This window comes from Lampris incognitus, chromosome 13 (genome assembly GCF_029633865.1).
Source record: "Lampris incognitus isolate fLamInc1 chromosome 13, fLamInc1.hap2, whole genome shotgun sequence".
NCBI classification, from domain to species: domain Eukaryota; kingdom Metazoa; phylum Chordata; class Actinopteri; order Lampriformes; family Lampridae; genus Lampris; species Lampris incognitus.
The window spans coordinates 2,938,056-2,965,524 of NC_079223.1; the positions used below are offsets into that span (position 1 = coordinate 2,938,056).

The 27,469-nt window shown below is 43.5% G+C and overlaps 1 protein-coding gene across 9 annotated transcripts in view; it reads right to left on the reverse strand.

Moving 5' to 3' along the window:
- Positions 1 to 27,469, reverse strand: part of slc8a1b (solute carrier family 8 member 1b) — a 368,951-nt gene that overhangs the window by 8,142 nt on the left and 333,340 nt on the right. For all 9 annotated transcript variants that reach the window (XM_056291265.1, XM_056291272.1, XM_056291271.1 and 6 more), the window contains 2 exons: positions 26,342 to 26,527; positions 23,788 to 23,877 (listed from right to left, as the gene is read on the reverse strand). In XM_056291265.1, coding sequence (XP_056147240.1) covers positions 23,788 to 23,877; positions 26,342 to 26,527 — 276 coding nt within the window. The remainder of the gene's footprint in view (positions 1 to 23,787; positions 23,878 to 26,341; positions 26,528 to 27,469) is intronic.

Sequence of the window (27,469 nt, forward strand, 5' to 3'; positions counted from 1 at the left end):
TACACCTCATACACCACATACACCCCATACACCACATACACCCCATACAACTCATACACCCCATACACCCCATACACCTCATACACCCCTTACACCTCATACACCCCATACCTCTCATACACCACATACACCTCACACACCCCTTACACCTCACACACCTCATACACCCCTTACACCCCTTACACCTCATACACCCCATACACCTCATACACCACATACACCCCATACACCCCTTACACCCCATACAACTCATACACCCCATACAACTCATACACCCCATACACCTCATACACCCCATACACCTCATACACCCCATACAACTCATACACCCCATACAACTCATACACCACATACACCTCATACACCCCATACACCTCATACACCTCATACACCTCACACACCCCTTACACCACATACACCACATACACCTCATACACCACATACACCTCATACATCTCATACACCCCTTACACCACATACACCACATACACCTCATACACCCCATACACCTCATACACCTCATACACCTCACACACCCCTTACACCACATACACCACATACACCTCATACATCTCATACACCACATACACCTCATACACCACATACACCTCATACACCTCATACACCTCATACACCACATACACCCCTTACACCCCATACACCTCATACACCTCATACATCTCATACACCACATACACCTCATACACCACATACACCTCATACACCTCATACACCTCATACACCCCTTACACCCCTTACACCACATACACCCCTTACACCTCATACAGCCCTTACACCCCTTACACCTCATACACTCCTTACACCACATACACCACATACACCTCATACACCTCATACACCACATACACCCCTTACACCTCATACACCCCTTACACCACATACACCACATACACCACATACACCACATACACCTCATACACCTCATACACCCCTTACACCTCATACACCCCTTACACCACATACACCCCTTACACCACATACACCACATACACCACATACACCACATACACCTCATACACCACATACACCCCTTACACCTCATACACCCCTTACACCACATACACCACATACACCACATACACCTCATACACCACATACACCCCTTACACCTCATACACCCCTTACACCACATACACCACATACACCCCTTACACCTCATACACCTCATACACCTCATACACCCCTTACACCTCATACACCCCTTACACCCCTTACACCTCATACACCACATACACCACATACACCTCATACACCTCATACACCTCATACACCTCACACACCCCTTACACCTCATACACCCCTTACACCTCATACACCACATACACCACATACACCTCATACACCTCATACACCTCATACACCTCACACACCCCTTACACCTCATACACCCCTTACACCTCATACACCTCATACACCCCTTACACCTCACACACCCCTTACACCTCATACACCCCTTACACCCCATACACCTCATACACCCCATACAACTCATACACCACATACACCTCATACACCCCATACACCTCATACACCCCATACACCCCATACACCTCATACAACTCATACACCCCATACACCTCATACACCCCATACAACTCATACACCCCTTACAACTCATACACCCCATACACCTCATACACCCCATACACCTCATACACCTCATACACCCCATACAACTCATACACCCCATACACCTCATACACCCCATACACCTCATACACCCCATACACCTCATACACCCCATACACCCCATACACCCCATACACCCCATACACCTCATACACCCCATACACCCCATACACCCCATACACCTCATACACCCCATACACCCCATACACCCCATACACCTCATACAACTCATACACCCCATACACCTCATACACCCCATACACCTCATACACCCCATACACCTCATACACCCCATACACCCCATACACCTCATACACCCCATACACCCCATACACCTCATACACCCCATACACCTCATACACCTCATACACCCCATACACCTCATACACCTCATACACCTCATACACCCCATACACCCCATACACCCCATACAACTCATACACCCCATACACCCCATACACCTCATACACCCCATACACCTCATACACACTATACACCTCATAACCTGTTCACCTGTGGAATGTTCCAGACAGGTGTTTTTTGAGCATTCCTCAACTTTCCCAGTCTTTTGTTGCCCCTGTCCCAGCTTCTTTGGAACGTGTTGCAGGCATCAAATTCAAAATGAGTGAATATTTGCAAAAAACAATAAAGTTTATCAGTTTGAACATTAAATATCTTGTCTTTGTAGTGTATTCATTGAATATAGGTGGAAAAGGATTTGCAAATCATTGTATTCTGTTGTTATTTACGCTTTACACAACATCCCAACTTCATTGGAATTGGGGTTTGTAGTTGTGTTTTTGTTTTTAAGTGTGTGTGTGTGTGTGTGTGTGTGTGTGTGTGTGTGTGTGTGGCCAGTAAACAATTGTGCGTTTCAGTAAACGGACACTCCAGAGATCCTTGTGTATGCAGGTGTGTGTGTTGGTGTGTGTGTTGGTGTGTGTGTGTGCGTGCGTGCGTGTGCTGTGTGTAGCTAAAAGGATTGCTGCAGTAATGCCTTTGTTCTTGTCTCCTATCCTTCGGTTCAAATGTCACGTGTGAAACCTACAGAATGCTGAAGCCAAATCTTATACATGGAGCTGAATAAGGAATAACGCAACAACAGATGTTGTCCGACCCTTCTCACACTGGAGTGAGCAACAGATGTGTTTTCCTGGCTGTGGAAGGCAGGGTTTGGAGACAGGGCGGGTTAGGAGGGGTTCACCCTGGGAACATGTTTGCTCTTTGCAATCCGTTTTACAATGAACCTGTGCCTTTTTAAACATGTGTGCTTCAGCAGATGGAGAGAGAGTCCATCCATCCACCCCTTATCCAAACTGCTTATCCTGCTCTCAGGGTCGCAGGGATGCTGGAGCCTATCCCAACAGTCACTGGGCAGCAGACGGGGAGACACCCTGGACAGGCTGCCAGGCCATCACAGGGCTGACACACACACACACACACACACACCTAGGGACAATCTAGTACGGTGATTCACCTGACCTACATGTCTCTGAGTCACCTGACCTACAGGTCTTTGGACTGTGGGAGGAAACCGGAGCCCCCGGAGGAAACCCACGCAGACACGGGGAGAACATGTAAACTCCACACAGAGGATGACCCGGGAGGAACCCCCAAGGTTGGACTACCCCGGGGCTCGAACCCAGAACCTTCTTGCTGTGAGGCGACCGCGCTGACCACTGCACCTCCGTGCCGCCTGGCCTGGAGAGAGAGAGAGGATTTGGTTCCTCAGACTCTGTACAGTGCTCACAGTACTGAGTTAAACATGACCTATGCTATGAATTTGCTTTGTTATCAACTTGTTTTTCAGCCCTTGCAAAGGGACAGTGATGACTGTGTACTGTCTGTGGAGTGCCAACACTGCCAAGACGCTCCACATGCCCTGCTGGGCTCAGCACCATGGAGAGCGGCAGGCTGATTATCTGGCTGCGGGAGACACCACAACAGCCGTTCCCACTGACATTCAGATTAGGCAATCCAAAACCAATCCTACCCATCTTGGATGTGTGACTGGGGATTGGACGCAGGTGCTCACATGTCTCACTGACTGCACTACATTTTGCCATAGAAGTGGACAGTCTCTCCTGTCTCGGAGTCGGACCTTTAGTAGTCAGTGGCCTCATGGAGGATATTGTTCCTGGGTTTTTGACATTAGACTGTTTAGAATATTTTTTGGATGCCTGATGGAAGGACTGACAGCTGGATATGTGGGAGGATTAACTGTTATTAAGATAGCACAGTACTCAAAGAAGGTTCCAAGTGACATCTTCAGTCTCAACTGACTGCAGGTGTCCCCACCCTTATAAACAATACAGTGGCATAACGACCCAAACCAACGACCAGTTTCATATGCAGATAGGGTGTGACCATTAACTAGAGCTTCAGTGGCCATGTGTCCTGTTCACAGAGGGTTTGGGAATGTTCGCATCACAGCATTGTAAGATGGTGACAGATGTAGTCCTAGACACCCCCACCCCTTGGTTCAGGGATGGTCGTTCCCTCTTAACATAGATGACCTCTTTCAGTCCCCGTTCAAACCAGCGTTCCTCCCTATCAAGGATATGCACACCCTCATCCTCGAAGGAGTGGCCACTGGCCTGTAGATGGTGTAGACCAGTGGCGGCTGGTGCTAACAATTTGGAAGGGCACAATGTACCTTGGCGTAGCACACCTGACAGCTGCGTTAATGTCCACACAGTATTAAGAAGGACAATGTGGCCCATAGGTTTTATCAGGGTTCCTTCCTCCGAGACGCCAATGGCGTGAATGACGCCACCTGAATGGCGTAGTATTCGCGCGAGTTGAAAAAACTCAACTTGAGCGAGAAATCCGCGGGACGCCGTGTCGCAAAAGCCTATCAGCGTTGAGAGTCTCCTGACGTCACTGACGTCCTGTTGAGTTAGAAAATGGAGGACAAGCTGGCTGATCACTGCGGGTTCGCGTACTCGATCCTGCGGCCAAACTCCTGCGAGTAACACGAATAAGAACAATTGATCCCGTGATCAAACTCATGCACGTAAAGCGAGGCGAAAATTCGCTTCGCTTTACGTGGGAACACAACATGACAGCTACGCTGTACTCAGCCACTCACTCAGAGCATGTGACACACCTGTGACACACCTGTTACACACCTGTTACACACCTGTTACACACCAGTGACACACCAATGACACACCAGTGACACACCTGTAACACACCTGTAACACACCTGTGACACACCTGTGACACACCTGTTACACACCAATGACACACCTGTGACACACCTGTTACACACCTGTGACACACCAGTGACACACCTGTTACACACCTGTGACACACCTATGACACACCTGTGACACACCAGTGACACACCAGTGACACACCTGTGACACACCAATGACACACCTGCGACACACCTGCGACACACCAGTGACACACCTGTGACACACCAGTGACACACCTGTGACACACCTGTGACACACCTGTTACACACCTGTGACACACCAGTGACACACCTGTGACACACCTGTGACACACCAGTGACACACCAGTGACACACCTGTGACACACCAATGACACACCTGCGACACACCAGTGACACACCTGCGACACACCAGTGACACACCTGTTACACACCAGTGACACACCTGTGACACACCAATGACACACCAGTGACACACCTGTGACACACCAATGACACACCAGTGACACACCTGTGACACACCAATGACACACCAGTGACACACCTGTGACACACCAGTGACACACCTGCGACACACCAGTGACACACCTGTTACACACCAGTGACACACCTGTGACACACCAATGACACACCAGTGACACACCTGTGACACACCAATGACACACCAGTGACACACCTGTGACACACCAATGACACACCAGTGACACACCTGTGACACACCAGTGACACACCTGTGACACACCAGTGACACACCAGTGACACACCTGTGACACACCATTGACACACCTGTGACACACCAATGACACACCTGTGACACACCAGTGACACACCAGTGACACACCAATGACACACCAGTGACACACCAGTTATTCCTCAGCTGTACTCTCCAACTGGTTCCCCTCAGGGCTGTTGCCTCCCCCCGTTACTCTACATCTTGTACACTATGACTGTTGCTATAGCAACCATACCAATAGACAAATGTTCACATTTGCAGATGATGCAGTGATTGTAAGTCTTCCTGAAGGGGAGGCGGAACAACACGGACCCGTGGTCGATGGTTTTGTGTCTTGGTGTGATGAGTCCCTTCTCCACCTTAATGTGTCTAAAACTAAGACGTGATAATCAGCTTTAGAAAGACTCCTCCTAGTCCTGTACCAGCCAGCATTAAAGGTGCTGACATTGAGCTTGTGGACAGCTACAAACATCTGGGGGTTGTTCTCCACAACATACTGTGCTTTGAAACTCACGTTGCTTCCACATCAGAGAAGGTCCAACAAGGACTGTTTCTCCTGAGGAAAATGTGGACATGGAATGTCTCCTCCCAGAGGATGACTCTCTTTTATATGGACATGTAATGTCTCCTTCCAGATGATGACTCTCTTTTATATGGACATGGAATGTCTCCTCCCAGATGATGACTCTCTTTTATATGGACATGTAATGTCTCCTCCCAGGTGATGACTCTCTTTTATATGGACATGTAATGTCTCCTCCCAGGTGATGACTCTCTTTTATATGGACATGTAGTGTCTCCTCCCAGGTGATGACTCTCTTTTATATGGACATGTAATGTCTCCTCCCAGATGATGACTCTCTTTTATATGGACATGTAGTGTCTCATCCCAGGTGATGACTCTCTTTTATATGGACATGTAGTGTCTCCTCCCAGGTGATGACTCTCTTTTATATGGACATGTAATGTCTCCTCCCAGATGATGACTCTCTTTTATATGGACATGGCATGTCTCCTCCCAGATGATGACTCTCTTTTATATGGACATGTAATGTCTCCTGCCAGATGATGACTCTTTTATATGGACATGTAATGTCTCCTGCCAGATGATGACTCTCTTTTATATGGACATGTAATGTCTCCTCCCAGGTGATGACTCTCTTTTATATGGACATGTAGTGTCTCATCCCAGATGATGACTCTCTTTTATATGGACATGTAATGTCTCCTCCCAGATGATGACTCTTTTATATGGACATGTAGTGTCTCCTCCCAGATGATGACTCTTTTATATGGACATGTAGTGTCTCCTCCCAGATGATGACTCTCTTTTATATGGACATGTAGTGTCTCCTCCCAGATGATGACTCTCTTTTATATGGACATGTAATGTCTCCTCCCAGATGATGACTCTTTTATATGGACATGTAATGTCTCCTCCCAGATGATGACTCTTTTATATGGACATGTAGTGTCTCCTCCCAGATGATGACTCTCTTTTATATGGACATGTAATGTCTCCTCCCAGATGATGACTCTCTTTTATATGGACATATAATGTCTCCTCCCAGATGATGACTCTCTTTTATATGGACATGTAGTGTCTCCTCCCAGATGATGACTCTCTTTTATATGGACATGTAATGTCTCCTCCCAGATGATGACTCTTTTATATGGACATGTAGTGTCTCCTCCCAGATGATGACTCTCTTTTATATGGACATGTAATGTCTCCTCCCAGATGATGACTCTTTTATATGGACATGTAGTGTCTCCTCCCAGATGATGACTCTATTATATGGACATGTAATGTCTCCTCCCAGATGATGACTCTTTTATATGGACATGTAATGTCTCCTCCCAGATGATGACTCTCTTTTATATGGACATGTAATGCCTCCTCCCAGATGATGACTCTCTTTTATATGGACATGTAGTGTCTCCTCCCAGATGATGACTCTCTTTTATATGGACATGTAATGTCTCCTCCCAGATGATGACTCTCTTTTATATGGACCTGTAGTGTCTCCTCCCAGATGATGACTCTTTTATATGGACATGTAATGTCTCCTGCCAGATGATGACTCTCTTTTATATGGACATGTAGTGTCTCCTCCCAGGTGATGACTCTCTTTTATATGGACATGTAATGTCTCCTCCCAGATGATGACTCTTTTATATGGACATGTAATGTCTCCTCCCAGATGATGACTCTCTTTTATATGGACATGTAATGTCTCCTCCCAGATGATGACTCTCTTTTATATGGACATATAATGTCTCCTCCCAGATGATGACTCTCTTTTATATGGACATGTAGTGTCTCCTCCCAGATGATGACTCTCTTTTATATGGACATGTAATGTCTCCTCCCAGATGATGACTCTTTTATATGGACATGTAGTGTCTCCTCCCAGATGATGACTCTCTTTTATATGGACATGTAATGTCTCCTCCCAGATGATGACTCTTTTATATGGACATGTAGTGTCTCCTCCCAGATGATGACTCTATTATATGGACATGTAATGTCTCCTCCCAGATGATGACTCTTTTATATGGACATGTAATGTCTCCTCCCAGATGATGACTCTCTTTTATATGGACATGTAATGCCTCCTCCCAGATGATGACTCTCTTTTATATGGACATGTAGTGTCTCCTCCCAGATGATGACTCTCTTTTATATGGACATGTAATGTCTCCTCCCAGATGATGACTCTCTTTTATATGGACATGTAGTGTCTCCTCCCAGATGATGACTCTTTTATATGGACATGTAATGTCTCCTGCCAGATGATGACTCTCTTTTATATGGACATGTAGTGTCTCCTCCCAGGTGATGACTCTCTTTTATATGGACATGTAATGTCTCCTCCCAGATGATGACTCTTTTATATGGACATGTAATGTCTCCTCCCAGATGATGACTCTCTTTTATATGGACCTGTAGTGTCTCCTCCCAGATGATGACTCTCTTTTATATGGACATGTAATGTCTCCTCCCAGATGATGACTCTTTTATATGGACATGTAATGTCTCCTCCCAGATGATGACTCTCTTTTATATGGACATGTAATGTCTCCTCCCAGATGATGACTCTCTTTTATATGGACATGTAATGTCTCCTCCCAGATGATGACTCTCTTTTATATGGACATGTAATGTCTCCTCCCAGATGATGACTCTTTTATATGGACATGTAATGTCTCCTGCCAGATGATGACTCTCTTTTATATGGACATGTAGTGTCGCCTCCCAGGTGATGACTCTCTTTTATATGGACATGTAATGTCTCCCCCAGATGATGACTCTCTTTTGTATGGACATGTAACGTCTCCTCCCAGATGATGAATCTTTTATATGGACATGTAATGTCTCCTCCCAGATGATGACTCTCTTTTATATGGACATGTAATGTCTCCTCCCAGATGATGACTCTCTTTTATATGGACATGTAATGTCTCCTCCCAGATGATGACTCTCTTTTATATGGACATGTAGTGTCTCCTCCCAGATGATGACTCTCTTTTATATGGACATGTAATGTCTCCTCCCAGGTGATGACTCTTTTATATGGTCATGTAGTGTCTCCTGCCAGGTGATGACTCTTTTATATGGACATGTAGTGTCTCCTCCCAGGTGATGACTCTCTTTTATATGGACATGTAATGTCTCCTCCCAGATGATGACTCTCTTCTATATGGACATGTAATGTCTCCTCCCAGATGATGACTCTCTTTTATATGGACATGTAATGTCTCCTCCCAGGTGATGACTCTCTTTTATATGGACATGTAATGTCTCCTCCCAGATGATGACTCTTTTATATGGACATGTAATGTCTCCTGCCAGATGATGACTCTCTTTTATATGGACATGTAGTGTCTCCTCCCAGGTGATGACTCTCTTTTATATGGACATGTAATGTCTCCTCCCAGATGATGACTCTTTTATATGGACATGTAATTTCTCCTCCCAGATGATGACTCTCTTTTGTATGGACATGTAATGTCTCCTCCCAGATGATGACTCTTTTATATGGACATGTAGTGTCTCCTGCCAGATGATGACTCTCTTTTATATGGACATGTAATGTCTCCTCCCAGATGATGACTCTTTTATATGGACATGTAATGTCTCCTCCCAGATGATGACTCTCTTTTATATGGACATGTAATGTCTCCTCCCAGATGATGACTCTCTTTTATATGGACATGTAATGTCTCCTCCCAGATGATGACTCTCTTTTATATGGACATGTAGTGTCTCCTCCCAGATGATGACTCTCTTTTATATGGACATGTAGTGTCTCCTCCCAGATGATGACTCTTTTATGTGGACATGTAATGTCTCCTCCCAGATGATGACTCTCTTTTATATGGACATGTAATGTCTCCTCCCAGATGATGACTCTCTTTTATATGGACATGTAATGTCTCCTCCCAGATGATGACTCTTTTATATGGATATGTAGTGTCTCCTCCCAGATGATGACTCTTTTATATGGACATGTAATGTCTCCTCCCAGATGATGACTCTCTTTTATATGGACATGTAATGTCTCCTCCCAGGTGATGACTCTCTTTTATATGGACATGTAATGTCTCCTCCCAGATGATGACTCTTTTATATGGACATGTAGTGTCTCCTCCCAGGTGATGACTCTTTTATATGGATATGTAGTGTCTCCTCCCAGATGATGAATCTTTTATATGGACATGTAATGTCTCCTCCCAGATGATGACTCTCTTTTATATGGACATGTAATGTCTCCTCCCAGATGATGACTCTCTTTTATATGGACATGTAGTGTCTCCTCCCAGATGATGACTCTCTTTTATATGGACATGTAATGTCTCCTCCCAGGTGATGACTCTTTTATATGGTCATGTAGTGTCTCCTGCCAGGTGATGACTCTTTTATATGGACATGTAGTGTCTCCTCCCAGGTGATGACTCTCTTTTATATGGACATGTAATGTCTCCTCCCAGATGATGACTCTCTTCTATATGGACATGTAATGTCTCCTCCCAGATGATGACTCTCTTTTATATGGACATGTAATGTCTCCTCCCAGGTGATGACTCTCTTTTATATGGACATGTAATGTCTCCTCCCAGATGATGACTCTTTTATATGGACATGTAATGTCTCCTGCCAGATGATGACTCTCTTTTATATGGACATGTAGTATCTCCTCCCAGGTGATGACTCTCTTTTATATGGACATGTAATGTCTCCTCCCAGATGATGACTCTTTTATATGGACATGTAATTTCTCCTCCCAGATGATGACTCTCTTTTGTATGGACATGTAATGTCTCCTCCCAGATGATTACTCTTTTATATGGACATGTAGTGTCTCCTGCCAGATGATGACTCTCTTTTATATGGACATGTAATGTCTCCTCCCAGATGATGACTCTTTTATATGGACATGTAATGTCTCCTCCCAGATGATGACTCTCTTTTATATGGACATGTAATGTCTCCTCCCAGATGATGACTCTCTTTTATATGGACATGTAGTGTCTCCTCCCAGATGATGACTCTTTTATATGGACATGTAGTGTCGCCTCCCAGATGATGACTCTCTTTTATATGGACATGTAGTGTCTCCTCCCAGATGATGACTCTCTTTTGTATGGACGTGTAATGTCTCCTCCCAGATGATGACTCTCTTTTATATGGACATGTAGTGTCTCCTCCCAGATGATGACTCTCTTTTATATGGACATGTAGTGTCTCCTCCCAGATGATGACTCTTTTATGTGGACATGTAATGTCTTCTCCCAGATGATGACTCTCTTTTATATGGACATGTAGTGTCTCCTCCCAGATGATGACTCTCTTTTATATGGACATGTAATGTCTCCTCCCAGATGATGACTCTCTTTTATATGGACATGTAATGTCTCCTCCCAGATGATGACTCTTTTATATGGATATGTAGTGTCTCCTCCCAGATGATGACTCTTTTATATGGACATGTAATGTCTCCTCCCAGATGATGACTCTCTTTTATATGGACATGTAATGTCTCCTCCCAGATGATGACTCTTTTATATGGATATGTAGTGTCTCCTCCCAGATGATGACTCTTTTATATGGACATGTAATGTCTCCTCCCAGGTGATGACTCTTTTATATGGTCATGTAGTGTCTCCTGCCAGATGATGACTCTCTTTTATATGGACATGTAATGTCTCCTCCCAGATGATGACTCTCCTTTATCTGGACATGTAGTGTCTCCTCCCAGATGATGACTCTCTTTTATCTGGACATGTAATGTCTCCTCCCAGATGATGACTCTCTTTTATATGGACATGTAATGTCTCCTCCCAGATGATGACTCTCTTTTATATGGACATGTAATGTCTCCTGCCAGATGATGACTCTCTTTTATATGGACATGTAGTGTCTCCTGCCAGATGATGACTCTCTTTTATATGGACATGTAATGTCTCCTCCCAGATGATGACTCTCTTTTATATGGACATGTAATGTCTCCTCCCAGATGATGACTCTTTTATATGGACATGTAGTGTCTCCTCCCAGATGATGACTCTCTTTTATATGGACATGTAATGTCTCCTGCCAGATGATGACTCTCTTTTATATGGACATGTAATGTCTCCTCCCAGATGATGACTCTTTTATATGGACATGTAGTGTCTCCTCCCAGATGATGACTCTCTTTTATATGGACATGTAATGTCTCCTGCCAGATGATGACTCTCTTTTATATGGACATGTAGTGTCTCCTCCCAGATGATGACTCTCTTTTATATGGACATGTAGTGTCTCCTCCCAGATGATGACTCTCTTTTATATGGACATGTAATGTCTCCTCCCAGATGATGACTCTCTTTTATATGGACATGTAGTGTCTCCTCCCAGATGATGACTCTCTTTTATATGGACATGTAGTGTCTCCTGCCAGATGATGACTCTCTTTTATATGGACATGTAGTGTCTCCTGCCAGATGATGACTGTCTTTATACAAGTTTTCGTGAGACAGTTTAATGTATTGTATGGTTGCTTGGTGTGGTCATGTGACTCTGGCCATTAGAAAACGGTTTGATAGACTCATCATGTGGGCTTGCAAGATCTCAGGGAGAAGTCAAGCCCAGCTTACTGACCTTAGTAATAGGAGGGTGTTCAGGAAGGCTCCTTCCCTTCTGGAGTGCCAGGGTCCCCCCCTTCAGCCAGAGTTGGAGTTGTTACCCTCAGGTCGTGGGTTGAGGATGTCCTGTTTTAGGACTAAGAGGTACAGGGCTTCCTTTGTCCCACTGCCACCCAGCTGGTAAATAGTAGATAGTCTTCATCTGTTGTCTGCAGATCACTAGTTTCCTTGGTCTGTATATTTGATATATTTTCTATTTTCCTTTTGACCGACTTTGGTTCTCCTTGCCCACTGTGTCCTGTTGTCAGTGCCGTCTTGGTGTTTGTATGTTTTGTCTTTGTGTGAGAGTTTTTATACTGGCTGCAAACTAACTCCCCTGCAAGGGACAATAAAGACACGAGGACGTTGACTACTCGGGCTACTAACATCTTTCTTCTGCTCATAAATCCTGTGAGCCATTTCTCTTTGTGTGTCCGCTGTCCTTTGCCAAGGTTGTAAAAAACGTGTGTACACAGAATCTGCTTGTGCCTGTGTGGTTGTTTGCATCGATGCAGCACATGTGTGTGTTTACACATAAAAGGTTTGTGTGTGTGCTGTCATGAAAGAAAGGAAAGTGCATGTACAGTATCTGATGTGTGTCTGTGTGTGTGTGTGTGTGTGTCTGTGTGTTTATCTGTGTTTCCAATTTCACATTTTTCACACCCACATTTCATACCTTCCTGTACATGGTGGTGGGAATATTTATGTAACGTCCATTTGCGATGCTTTGTGTACTACATTGCTTTGTGTACTACATTGCTTTGTGTACTACATTGCTTTGTGTACTACATTGCACGAGCACAGGTTTATGTATCCATTTGTGCTGTGTGTGTGTGTGTGTGTGTGTAAGGCAGGGGAACGGGCCAAGGTTAATATGTCTTTAGCCTGCTGTTATAGTTCCCTGATACTCTCCATGTGTTCGAGAAGATAAAAGTATGTGCTACAGTGAAGTACAGATAAATGTATGTGCTACAGTGAAGTACAGATAAAAGTATGTGCTACAGTGAAGTACAGATAAATGTATGTGCTACAGTGAAGTACAGATAAAAGTATGTGCTACAGTGAAGTACAGTTAAAAGTATGTGCTACAGTGAAGTACAGATAAATGTATGTGCTACAGTGAAGTACAGATAAATGTATGTGCTACAGTGAAGTACAGATAAATGTATGTGCTACAGTGAAGTACAGATAAAAGTATGTGCTACAGTGAAGTACAGATAAAAGTATGTGCTACAGTGAAGTACAGATAAATGTATGTGCTACAGTGAAGTACAGATAAAAGTATGTGCTACAGCGAAGTACAGATAAATGTATGTGCTACAGTGAAGTACAGATAAATGTATGTGCTACAGTGAAGTACAGATAAAAGTATGTGCTACAGTGAAGTACAGATAAATGTATGTGCTACAGTGAAGTACAGATAAATGTATGTGCTACAGTGAAGTACAGATAAATGTATGTGCTACAGTGAAGTACAGATAAAAGTATGTGCTACAGTGAAGTACAGATAAATGTATGTGCTACAGTGAAGTACAGATAAAAGTATGTGCTACAGTGAAGTACAGATAAAAGTATGTGCTACAGTGAAGTACAGATAAATGTATGTGCTACAGTGAAGTACAGATAAATGTATGTGCTACAGTGAAGTACAGATAAATGTATGTGCTACAGTGAAGTACAGATAAAAGTATGTGCTACAGTGAAGTACAGATAAAAGTATGTGCTACAGTGAAGTACAGATAAATGTATGTGCTACAGTGAAGTACAGATAAAAGTATGTGCTACAGCGAAGTACAGATAAATGTATGTGCTACAGTGAAGTACAGATAAATGTATGTGCTACAGTGAAGTACAGATAAAAGTATGTGCTACAGTGAAGTACAGATAAATGTATGTGCTACAGTGAAGTACAGATAAATGTATGTGCTACAGTGAAGTACAGATAAATGTATGTGCTACAGTGAAGTACAGATAAAAGTATGTGCTACAGTGAAGTACAGATAAAAGTATGTGCTACAGTGAAGTACAGATAAATGTATGTGCTACAGTGAAGTACAGATAAAAGTATGTGCTACAGCGAAGTACAGATAAATGTATGTGCTACAGTGAAGTACAGATAAATGTATGTGCTACAGTGAAGTACAGATAAAAGTATGTGCTACAGTGAAGTACAGATAAATGTATGTGCTACAGTGAAGTACAGATAAATGTATGTGCTACAGTGAAGTACAGATAAATGTATGTGCTACAGTGAAGTACAGATAAAAGTATGTGCTACAGTGAAGTACAGATAAAAGTATGTGCTACAGTGAAGTACAGATAAATGTATGTGCTACAGTGAAGTACAGATAAAAGTATGTGCTACAGTGAAGTACAGATAAATGTATGTGCTACAGTGAAGTACAGATAAAAGTATGTGCTACAGTGAAGTACAGATAAATATATTGCTACAGTGAAGTACAGATAAAAGTTTGTGCTACAGTGAAGTACAGATAAAAGTTTGTGCTACAGTGAAGTACAGATAAATGTATGTGCTACAGTGAAGTACAGATAAATGTATGTGCTACAGTGAAGTACAGATAAATATATTGCTACAGTGCAGTACAGATAAAAGTATGTGCTACAGTGAAGTACAGATAAAAGTATGTGCTACAGTGAAGTACAGATAAAAGTATGTGCTACAGTGAAGCACAGATAAATATATTGCTACAGTGAAGCACAGATAAATGTATGTGCTACAGTGAAGTACAGATAAATGTATGTGCTACAGTGAAGTACAGATAAAAGTATGTGCTACAGTGAAGTACAGATAAATGTATGTGCTACAGTGAAGTACAGATAAAAGTATGTGCTACAGTGAAGTACAGATAAATGTATGTGCTACAGTGAAGTACAGATAAAAGTATGTGCTACAGCGAAGTACAGATAAATGTATGTGCTACAGTGAAGTACAGATAAATGTATGTGCTACAGTGAAGTACAGATAAATGTATGTGCTACAGTGAAGTACAGATAAATGTATGTGCTACAGTGAAGTACAGATAAAGGTATGTGCTACAGTGAAGTACAGATAAAAGTATGTGCTACAGTGAAGTACAGATAAATGTATGTGCTACAGTGAAGTACAGATAAAAGTATGTGCTACAGTGAAGTACAGATAAATGTATGTGCTACAGTGAAGCACAGATAAATATATTGCTACAGTGAAGTACAGATAAATGTATGTGCTACAGTGAAGTACAGATAAAAGTATGTGCTACAGTGAAGTACAGATAAATGTATGTGCTACAGTGAAGTACAGATAAATGTATGTGCTACAGTGAAGTACAGATAAATGTATGTGCTACAGTGCAGTACAGATAAATGTATGTGCTACAGTGAAGTACAGATAAAAGTATGTGCTACAGTGAAGTACAGATAAATGTATGTGCTACAGTGAAGTACAGATAAAAGTATGTGCTACAGTGAAGTACAGATAAATGTATGTGCTACAGTGAAGTACAGATAAAAGTATGTGCTACAGTGAAGTACAGATAAAAGTATGTGCTACAGTGAAGTACAGATAAATGTATGTGCTACAGTGAAGCACAGATAAATATATTGCTACAGTGAAGCACAGATAAATGTATGTGCTACAGTGAAGTACAGATAAATGTATGTGCTACAGTGAAGTACAGATAAAAGTATGTGCTACAGTGAAGTACAGATAAATGTATGTGCTACAGTGAAGTACAGATAAAAGTATGTGCTACAGTGAAGTACAGATAAATGTATGTGCTACAGTGAAGTACAGATAAAAGTATGTGCTACAGCGAAGTACAGATAAATGTATGTGCTACAGTGAAGTACAGATAAATGTATGTGCTACAGTGAAGTACAGATAAATGTATGTGCTACAGTGAAGTACAGATAAATGTATGTGCTACAGTGAAGTACAGATAAAGGTATGTGCTACAGTGAAGTACAGATAAAAGTATGTGCTACAGTGAAGTACAGATAAATGTATGTGCTACAGTGAAGTACAGATAAAAGTATGTGCTACAGTGAAGTACAGATTAATGTATGTGCTACAGTGAAGCACAGATAAATATATTGCTACAGTGAAGTACAGATAAATGTATGTGCTACAGTGAAGTACAGATAAAAGTATGTGCTACAGTGAAGTACAGATAAATGTATGTGCTACAGTGAAGTACAGATAAATGTATGTGCTACAGTGAAGTACAGATAAATGTATGTGCTACAGTGCAGTACAGATAAATGTATGTGCTACAGTGAAGTACAGATAAAAGTATGTGCTACAGTGAAGTACAGATAAATGTATGTGCTACAGTGAAGTACAGATAAAAGTATGTGCTACAGTGAAGTACAGATAAATGTATGTGCTACAGTGAAGTACAGATAAAAGTATGTGCTACAGTGAAGTACAGATAAAAGTATGTGCTACAGTGAAGTACAGATAAATGTATGTGCTACAGTGAAGTACAGATAAATGTATGTGCTACAGTGAAGTACAGATAAATGTATGTGCTACAGTGAAGTACAGATAAAAGTATGTGCTACAGTGAAGTACAGATAAATGTATGTGCTACAGTGAAGTACAGATAAAAGTATGTGCTACAGTGAAGTACAGATAAATGTATGTGCTACAGTGAAGTACAGATAAAAGTATGTGCTACAGTGAAGTACAGATAAATATATTGCTACAGTGAAGTACAGATAAAAGTTTGTGCTACAGTGAAGTACAGATAAAAGTTTGTGCTACAGTGAAGTACAGATAAATGTATGTGCTACAGTGAAGTACAGATAAATATATTGCTACAGTGCAGTACAGATAAAAGTATGTGCTACAGTGAAGTACAGATAAAAGTATGTGCTACAGTGAAGTACAGATAAAAGTATGTGCTACAGTGAAGCACAGATAGATATATTGCTACAGTGAAGCACAGATAAATGTATGTGCTACAGTGAAGTACAGATAAATGTATGTGCTACAGTGAAGTACAGATAAATGTATTGCTACAGTGAAGTACAGATAAATGTATGTGCTACAGTGAAGTACAGATAAATGTATGTGCTACAGTGAAGTACAGATAAATATATTGCTACAGTGCAGAACAGATAAAAGTATGTGCTACAGTGAAGTACAGATAAAAGTATGTGCTACAGTGAAGTACAGATAAAAGTATGTGCTACAGTGAAGCACAGATAAATATATTGCTACAGTGAAGCACAGATAAATGTATGTGCTACAGTGAAGTACAGATAAATGTATGTGCTACAGTGAAGGACAGATAAAAGTATGTGCTACAGTGAAGTACAGATAAATGTATGTGCTACAGTGAAGTACAGATAAAAGTATGTGCTACAGTGAAGTACAGATAAATGTATTGCTACAGTGCAGCACAGATAACTGTATTGCTACAGTGCAGTACAGATAAATGTATGTGGTACAGTGAAGTACAGATAAATGTATTGCTACAGTGAAGTACAGTTTGGCTCCAGCCTCCTATGCAGTAGTGTGGAGAGGACCTGCAGCTACCAGCCAAGTCAACGTAACCTCCGTTTTCATGACAGAAAGCAATAGGGTTCGCTGCTCTCCATTTATTTTGCATTTTCTTGGTTTTGTTTCTTGCTTGGTATGGGGACATGATATCATTCCAACATGTGTAGCACATTTATAGTACATGTATAGTATATGTATATTATATGTATAGCATATGTGTAGTACATGTATATTGTATGTATAGTACATGTATAGTATATGTGTTGTACATGTATAGTATATGTGTAGTACATGTATATTACATTATAGTACATATATTGTATATGTGTAGTACATGAATAGCATATGTGTAGTATATATATATATATATATTACATGTATGTTATATGTGTAGTACATGCATCGGATGATCCGCTGTGGCGACCCCTAACGGGAGCAGCCGAAAGTAGTAGTAGTAGTAGTACATGCATATTACATGTATAGTAAATATATAATATATGTATATGAGTGACAGGGTGTGTGGTTATGTATGGGGACATGAGTGATAGGTGTGTGGTTATGGTATGGGGACATGAGTGACAGGGTATGTGGTTATTGTATGGGGACATGAGTGACAGGGTGTGTGGTTATTGTATGGGGACATGAGTGACAGGGTATGTGGTTATTGTATGGGGACATGAGTGACGGGATGTGTGGTTATTGTATGGGGACATGAGTGACAGGGTATGTGGTAATGGTATGGGGACATGAATGACAGGTGTGTGGTTATGGTATGGGGACATGAGTGACAGGGTGTGTGGTTATTGTATGGGGACATAAATGACAGGGTGTGTGGTAATGGTATGGGGACATGAATGACAGGGTGTGTGGTTATTGTATGGGGACATAAATGACAGGGTATGTGGTAATGGTATGGGGACATGAATGACAGGTGTGTGATTATGGTATGGGGACATGAATGACGGGATGTGTGGTTATGGTATGGGGACATGGGTGATAGGGTGTGTGGTTATGGTATGGGGACATGAGTGACAGGGTATGTGGTTATTGTATGGGGACATGAGTGACAGGGTGTGTGGTTATTGTATGGGGACATGAGTGACAGGGTATGTGGTTATTGTATGGGGACATGTGTGACAGGGTATGTGGTTATTGTATGGGGACATAAGTGACGGGATGTGTGGTTATTGTATGGGGACATGAGTGACAGGGTATGTGGTAATGGTATGGGGACATGAATGACAGGTGTGTGGTTATGGTATGGGGACATAAATGACAGGGTGTGTGGTAATGGTATGGGGACATGAATGACAGGGTGTGTGGTTATGGTATGGGGACATGAGTGACAGGGTATGTGGTAATGGTATGGGGACATGAATGACAGGTGTGTGATTATGGTATGGGGACATGAGTGACGGGATGTGTGGTTATTGTATGGGGACATGAGTGACAGGGTATGTGGTAATGGTATGGGGACATGAATGACAGGTGTGTGGTTATGGTATGGGGACATGAGTGACAGGGTGTGTGGTTATTGTATGGGGACATAAATGACAGGGTATGTGGTAATGGTATGGGGACATGAATGACAGGTGTGTGATTATGGTATGGGGACATGAATGACAGGTGTGTGATTATGGTATGGGGACATGAATGACAGGTGTGTGGTTATGGTATGGGGACATGAGTGACGGGGTGTGTGGTTATGGTATGGGGACATGAGTGATAGGGTGTGTGGTTATGGTATGGGGACATGAGTGACAGGGTGTGTGGTTATTGTATGGGGACATGAGTGACAGGGTATGTGGTTATTGTATGGGGACATGAGTGACAGGGTATGTGGTAATGGTATGGGGACATGAGTGACAGGGTGTGTGGTTATTGTATGGGGACATAAATGACAGGGTGTGTGGTAATGGTATGGGGACATGAATGACAGGATGTGTGATTATGGTATGGGGACATGAGTGACAGGGTATGTGGTAATGGTATGGGGACATGAGTGACAGGGTGTGTGGTTATTGTATGGGGACATGAGTGACAGGGTATGTGGTAATGGTATGGGGACATGAATGACAGGTGTGTGGTTATGGTATGGGGACATGAGTGACGGGATGTGTGGTTATTGTATGGGGACATGAGTGACAGGGTATGTGGTAATGGTATGGGGACATGAATGACAGGTGTGTGGTTATGGTATGGGGACATGAGTGACAGGGTGTGTGGTTATTGTATGGGGACATAAATGACAGGGTGTGTGGTAATGGTATGGGGACATGAATGACAGGGTGTGTGGTTATGGTATGGGGACATGAGTGACAGGGTATGTGGTAATGGTATGGGGACATGAATGACAGGTGTGTGATTATGGTATGGGGACATGAATGACAGGTGTGTGGTTATGGTATGGGGACATGAATGACAGGTGTGTGATTATGGTATGGGGACATGAGTGACAGGTGTGTGGTTATGGTATGGGGACATGAATGACAGGGTGTGTGGTTATTGTATGGGAACATGAGTGACAGGTGTGTGATTATGGTATGGGGACATGAATGACAGGTGTGTGGTTATGGTATGGGGACATGAGTGACGGGATGTGTGGTTATTGTATGGGGACATGAGTGATAGGGTGTGTGGTAATGGTATGGGGACATGAATGACAGGTGTGTGATTATGGTAAGGGGACATGAATGACAGGTGTGTGGTTATGGTATGGGGACATGAATGACAGGTGTGTGATTATGGTATGGGGACATGAGTGACGGGATGTGTGGTTATGGTATGGGGACATGAGTGACAGGTGTGTGGTTATGGTATGGGGACATGAGTGACAGGGTGTGTGGTTATTGTATGGGGACATAAATGACAGGGTATGTGGTAATGGTATGGGGACATGAGTGATAGGGTGTGTGGTAATGGTATGGGGACATGAGTGACAGGTGTGTGGTTATGGTATGGGGACATGAATGACAGGGTGTGTGGTTATTGTATGGGAACATGAGTGACAGGTGTGTGGTTACTGTATGGGAACATGAGTGACAGGTGTGTGGTTATGGTATGGGGACATGAATGACAGGTGTGTGATTATGGTATGGGGACATGAGTGACAGGTGTGTGGTTATGGTATGGGGACATGAATGACAGGGTGTGTGGTTATTGTATGGGAACATGAGTGACAGGTGTGTGATTATGGTATGGGGACATGAATGACAGGTGTGTGGTTATGGTATGGGGACATGAGTGACGGGATGTGTGGTTATTGTATGGGGACATGAGTGATAGGGTGTGTGGTTATGGTATGGGGACATGAATGACAGGGTGTGTGGTTATTGTATGGGAACATGAGTGACAGGTGTGTGGTTACTGTATGGGAACATGAGTGACAGGTGTGTGGTCATGTGATCCTTGGTACAGATGTGATGTAAGGTGTCTGAAGCTTATCCAGCGCTTGTCATACAGATGTTATCAACAGCTGTGCTGCTGCCAACAGGAAGTGTACATGAGGATTAGTAAGGGGACATAACGAGGAAGAGCCCCTCCACTCTGCCTGGGTACTGCAACGGTCCCCAGGACAGCTCATCTACTTGTGAGACATGATGGCTGGTTGTCACTAACCGTTGGAACTCGTCTGAAAACTGAACACACTCGGGTGAAACCACATCACCATAAACTGGGGACACACAAACTGGGGACATGCAGTGTGACAACTGTCCTGTGAAGAAAATGAGCCACAGTGAAAGACACTGTAAACGCCAGGGTGTCCTAAAAGACCCCGCTGGTGCCAACAAATCTATTTGTCTACCTGAAGACCACAGGGGAAATGTACACTCATAATAAATGTCTCCTGAAGCTACGTGTCAAACCAGAGGACAGCTGGAATCATCCATCCATCCATCCATCCATCCATCCATCCATCCATCCATGATCTCAACTGCTCATCCTGCTCTCAGGATCCCAGGGATGCTGGAGCCTATCCCAGCAGGCATTGGGCGGTAGGTGGGGAGACACCCTGGACAGGCCGCCAGGCCATCACACACACACACACACACACACACACTAACACACTAACACACACACACCTAGGTGCAATTAGTACGGCTGATCCACCTGACCTACATGTCTCTGAGTCACCTGACCTACATGTCTCTGAGTCACCTGACCTACATGTCTCTGAGTCACCTGACCTACATGTCTCTGAGTCACCTGACCTACATGTCTCTGAGTCACCTGACCTGCATGTCTCTGAGTCACCTGACCTGCATGTCTCTGAGTCACCTGACCTGCATGTCTCTGAGTCACCTGACCTGCATGTCTCTGAGTCACCTGACCTGCATGTCTCTGAGTCACCTGACCTGCATGTCTCTGAGTCACCTGACCTCCATGTCTCTGAGTCACCTGACCTGCATGTCTCTGAGTCACCTGACCTACATGTCTCTGAGTCACCTGTCCTACATGTCTCTGAGTCACCTGACCTGCATGTGTTTGGACTGTGGGAGGAAACCCACGCAGACACGGGGAGAACATGCAAACTCCACACAGAGGACGACCCGGGACGACGCCCAAGGTTGGACTACCCCGGGGCTCGAACCCAGAACCTTCTTGCTGTGAGGCGACAACACTAACCACTGCACCACCATGCCGCCGCCCTGGAGTCAGTCAGAGGTAAAACCAGGCAGCAAATACGTGAAGGTCATGAGGTGGAGGCACCAACAGGTAGTCTCTGAAGGATGCACATTTTGCATGTGCCTGCATGCAAATGCTTGCTCTCTCTCTCTCTCTCTCTCTCTCTCTCTCTCTCTCTCTCTCTCTCTCACTCACTCTCTCTCACACTCTCTCTCACCCACTCTCACTCTCTCACTCTCTCTCACACTCTCTCACTCACTCACTTTCTCACTCTCTCTCACCCACTCTCTCACTCTCTCTCACCCACTCTCTCTCACTCACTCTCTCTCTCTCTCTCTCTCTCTCTCTCTCTCTCTCTCTCTCTCTCTCTCTCTCTCTCTCTCTCTCTCTCTCTCTCACTCTCTCTCACTCACTCTCTCTCACTCTCTCTCACCCACTCTCTCTCACTCTCACTCTCTCTCTCACTCTCTCTCACCCTCTCTCTCTCTCTCTCACTCACTCTCTCTCTCACTCTCTCTCACCCACTCTCACTCTCTCTCACTCTCTCTCACTCTCTCTCTCACTCTCTCTCACCCACTCTCTCTCACTCTCTCTCACTCTCACCCACTCTCTCTCACCCACTCTCTCTCACTCTCTCTCTCTCTCTCTCTCTCCCTCACTCTCTCTCACTCTCTCTCTCCCCCTCACTCTCTCTCTCACTCACTCTCTCTCTCTCTCTCCCCTTCCCACTCTCTCACTCTCTCTCTCTCTCTCTCTCTCTCTCTCTCTCTCTCTCTCTCTCTCTCTCTCTCTCTCTCTCTCACACTCTCTCTCTCTCTCTCCCCCTCCCACTCTCTCACTCTCTCTCTCACTCACTCTCTCTCACTCTCCCACTCTCTCTCTCTCTCTCACACACACACACACACACACACACACACGTACCTGGTACTGAGGTTCCGAGTGCAACAAACACCACTGCAGTGACTGAGTCCTTCAGTCCAACAGTGCAGCCGAAATGACATGCCAAGTCCCCTGAAATCACAACAACAAAAATCAACATTGTCTTTATCACGACTTTTTTTTTAACCCCCCCCCTCCCCTTTTGTCCCCAATTGTACTTGGCCAATTACCCCACTCTTCCGAGCCGTCCCAGTCTCTGCTCCACCCCCTCTGCTGATCCGAGGAGGGCTGCAGACTACCACATGCCTCCTCCCATACGTGTGGAGTCACCAGCCGCTTCTTTTCACCTGACAGTGAGGAGTTTCACCAGGGGGACGTAGCACGTGAGAGGATCACGCTATTCCCCCCAGTTCCCCCTCCCCACCAAACAGGTGCCCTGACTGACCAGAGGAGGCGCTACTGCAGCGACCAGGACACATACCCACATCCAGCTTCCCACCCACAGACACAGCCAATTGTGTCTGTAGGGACGCCCGACCAAGCTGGAGGTAACATGGGGATTCGAACCGGCGATCCCTGTGTTGGTAGGCAACAGAATAGACCACCACGCTACCCAGACGCCCTGATTTTAGCAATTTTAATGACCAGCTGTATCCTGACATCTTCTAACCAAAACGGAAGGAGTCTTGTCTGTCTGTCTATCCGTATGTCTGTCTGCCTGTCTCTGTCTATCCGTATGTCCATCTGTCTGTCTGTCTGTCTATCCATATGTTCGTTTGTATGTATGCATGTCTGTCTGTCTATCAGTATGTCTGTCTGTCCAGCTGTCTGTCTGTCTGTCTGTTTGTCTGTATGTATAACTGTCTGTATGTCTGTCTGTCTATGTATGTATGTCTATCCGTATGTCCATCTGTCTGTCCGTCTGTCTGTCTGTCTATCCATATGTTCGTTTGTATGTATGCATGTCTGTCTGTCCATCTGTCTGTCTGTTTGTCTGTATGTATATCTGTTTGTATGTATGTATGTCTGTCTGTCTGTCTATGTATGTATGTCTGTCTGTATGTATGCATGTCTGTCTGTATGTATATCTGTCTGTATGTACACTACCGTTCAAAAGTTTGGGATCACCCAAACAATTTTGTGTTTTCCATGAAAAGTCACACTTATTCACCACCATATGTTGTGAAATGAATAGAAAATAGAGTCAAGACATTGACAAGGTTAGAAATAATGATTTGTATTTGAAATAAGATTTTTTTTACATCAAACTTTGCTTTCGTCAAAGAATCCTCCATTTGCAGCAATTACAGCATTGCAGACCTTTGGCATTCTAGCTGTTAATTTGTTGAGGTAATCTGGAGAAATTGCACCCCACGCTTCCAGAAGCAGCTCCCACAAGTTGGATTGGTTGGATGGGCACTTCTTTGAGCAGATTGAGTTTCTGGAGCATCACATTTGTGGGGTCAATTAAACGCTCAAAATGGCCAGAAAAAGAGAACTTTCATCTGAAACTCGACAGTCTATTCTTGTTCTTAGAAATGAAGGCTATTCCATGCGAGAAATTGCTAAGAAGATTTCCTACACCGGTGTGTACTACTCCCTTCAGAGGACAGCACAAACAGGCTCTAACCAGAGTAGAAAAAGAAGTGGGAGGCCGCGTTGCACAACTGAGCAAGAAGATAAGTACATTAGAGTCTCTAGTTTGAGAAACAGACGCCTCACAGGTCCCCAACTGGCATCTTCATTAAATAGTTCCTGTTAGAGCCTGTTTGTGCTGTCCTCTGAAGGGAGTAGTACACACCGGTGTAGGAAATCTTCAATTTCTTAGCAATTTCTCGCATGGAATAGCCTTCATTTCTAAGAACAAGAATAGACTGTCGAGTTTCAGATGAAAGTTCTCTTTTTCTGGCCATTTTGAGCGTTTAATTGACCCCACAAATGTGATGCTCCACAAACTCAATCTGCTCAAAGAAGTGCCCATCCAACCAATCCAACTTGTGGGAGCTGCTTCTGGAAGCGTGGGGTGCAATTTCTCCAGATTACCTCAACAAATTAACAGCTAGAATGCCAAAGGTCTGCAATGCTGTAATTGCTGCAAATGGAGGATTCTTTGACGAAAGCAAAGTTTGATGTAAAAAAAATCTTATTTCAAATACAAATCATTATTTCTAACCTTGTCAATGTCTTGACTCTATTTTCTATTCATTTCACAACATATGGTGGTGAATAAGTGTGACTTTTCATGGAAAACACAAAATTGTTTGGGTGATCCCAAACTTTTGAACGGTAGTGTATGTATGTATATCTGTATGGGACGAACAGCGCCACTCTGCCATTGCAACCCACGTTGTGGTCGGAGGGGGGATTACATCCAAACGGGCGCTGCACCAGTAGTAGAAAATGTTCAACCGAGAATGAGAATTCTTGGAAAATACCACATTTTCTTTCACAAGTAAACCGCTGTGAGTTGTTTTAATCGGTGAAACTATCATATTTTTTTTACTTCATCTTATTCATACACAGGCAATTCCATGTGATGAAACAAAATTCAAAGGTTATATCTTTTCGTTGATGTGCTAAGTGTTGCCGTGGTTACCGATGAAGGCGGTGAGCAGTCCAATCATGCAGATGGAAACGATGAAGCAGGCCCAGCCGTTCCAGTAATCTGTCGGCGGGACGAACGCGAACAGGACTTTCCAGAACACGGTGAGAAAGTGCATGACGTAGTCGAAACAAGAGGGCAGCTTCTCTTCCCCACACTCTTCATCATCATCATCCTCACCTGTGGAACAAGGGAAGAAAGATGTGGGAGAGATGGAGAAAGAGAGAGAGAGGGGTTGAAAACTGGGTTAACAGGCTGGTCTAGTGGGTAGAGAAGGTTTGCACCCCTGTGACCCTAAAAACTGACCTGCTTAAGGGTAATTCTGTTTTTCTACAACCTGGGTGTTAGTTTTGATAGTTTCTGCCATCATGCATAAAGGCTGTGATATCATCCCATCATCTTCATGTGGGAGAGTGTGGATACGGGTCCACTGCCAGACACAGCTTCTACAACAGTGTCTTATGGGGCAACTGAACATGAGCCTTAAAACTGCCCTGACAAAAGAACACTAGCGTCTCAGTTGGACTATGCCCATGATTTCTCAGCTGGCTGGATAGTGAGTTGATGAATAGTACAGCCTACACTAAGTACAGGCTGGTCATTTCTGCTCCGCAATGCAACTGACCGTTGATAATGTTTCATATTTTGGGTAATAACTTTCTTTGTTGTATTCACTTCCAAATATGTGGTTTAGCTGATTGGACTTGTTGAAACAGCTTGTGTTCGTGTGTCCCATAAGACTTTGGTATCAGAATCAGAATCATACTTATTGCCAAGTAGTTCAAGAACATACAAGGAATCTGACTTGGTATATTGGTACATGAGGGAAAATGAACAGCAACAGTCAGGAAAAGTTAAAAGGATAATGAAATATAATAAAATATAAATACAAGACAAAATAAAAATAAAAAATAGGTGAAAAGATTTTGGATTGTGTGATCTGTCTCTCTCTGTCTTTCTCTGTCTCTCTCTGTCTCTCTGTCTCTCTCTGTCTCTCTCTGTCTCTCTGTCTGTCTCTGTCTCTCTCTGTCTCTCTGTCTCGCTGTCTCTCTGTCTCTCTGTCTCTCTCTGTCTCTCTAGAACAGATTAAAGGTCCATGTGCAGCTGACAGGCGTTTAGTCA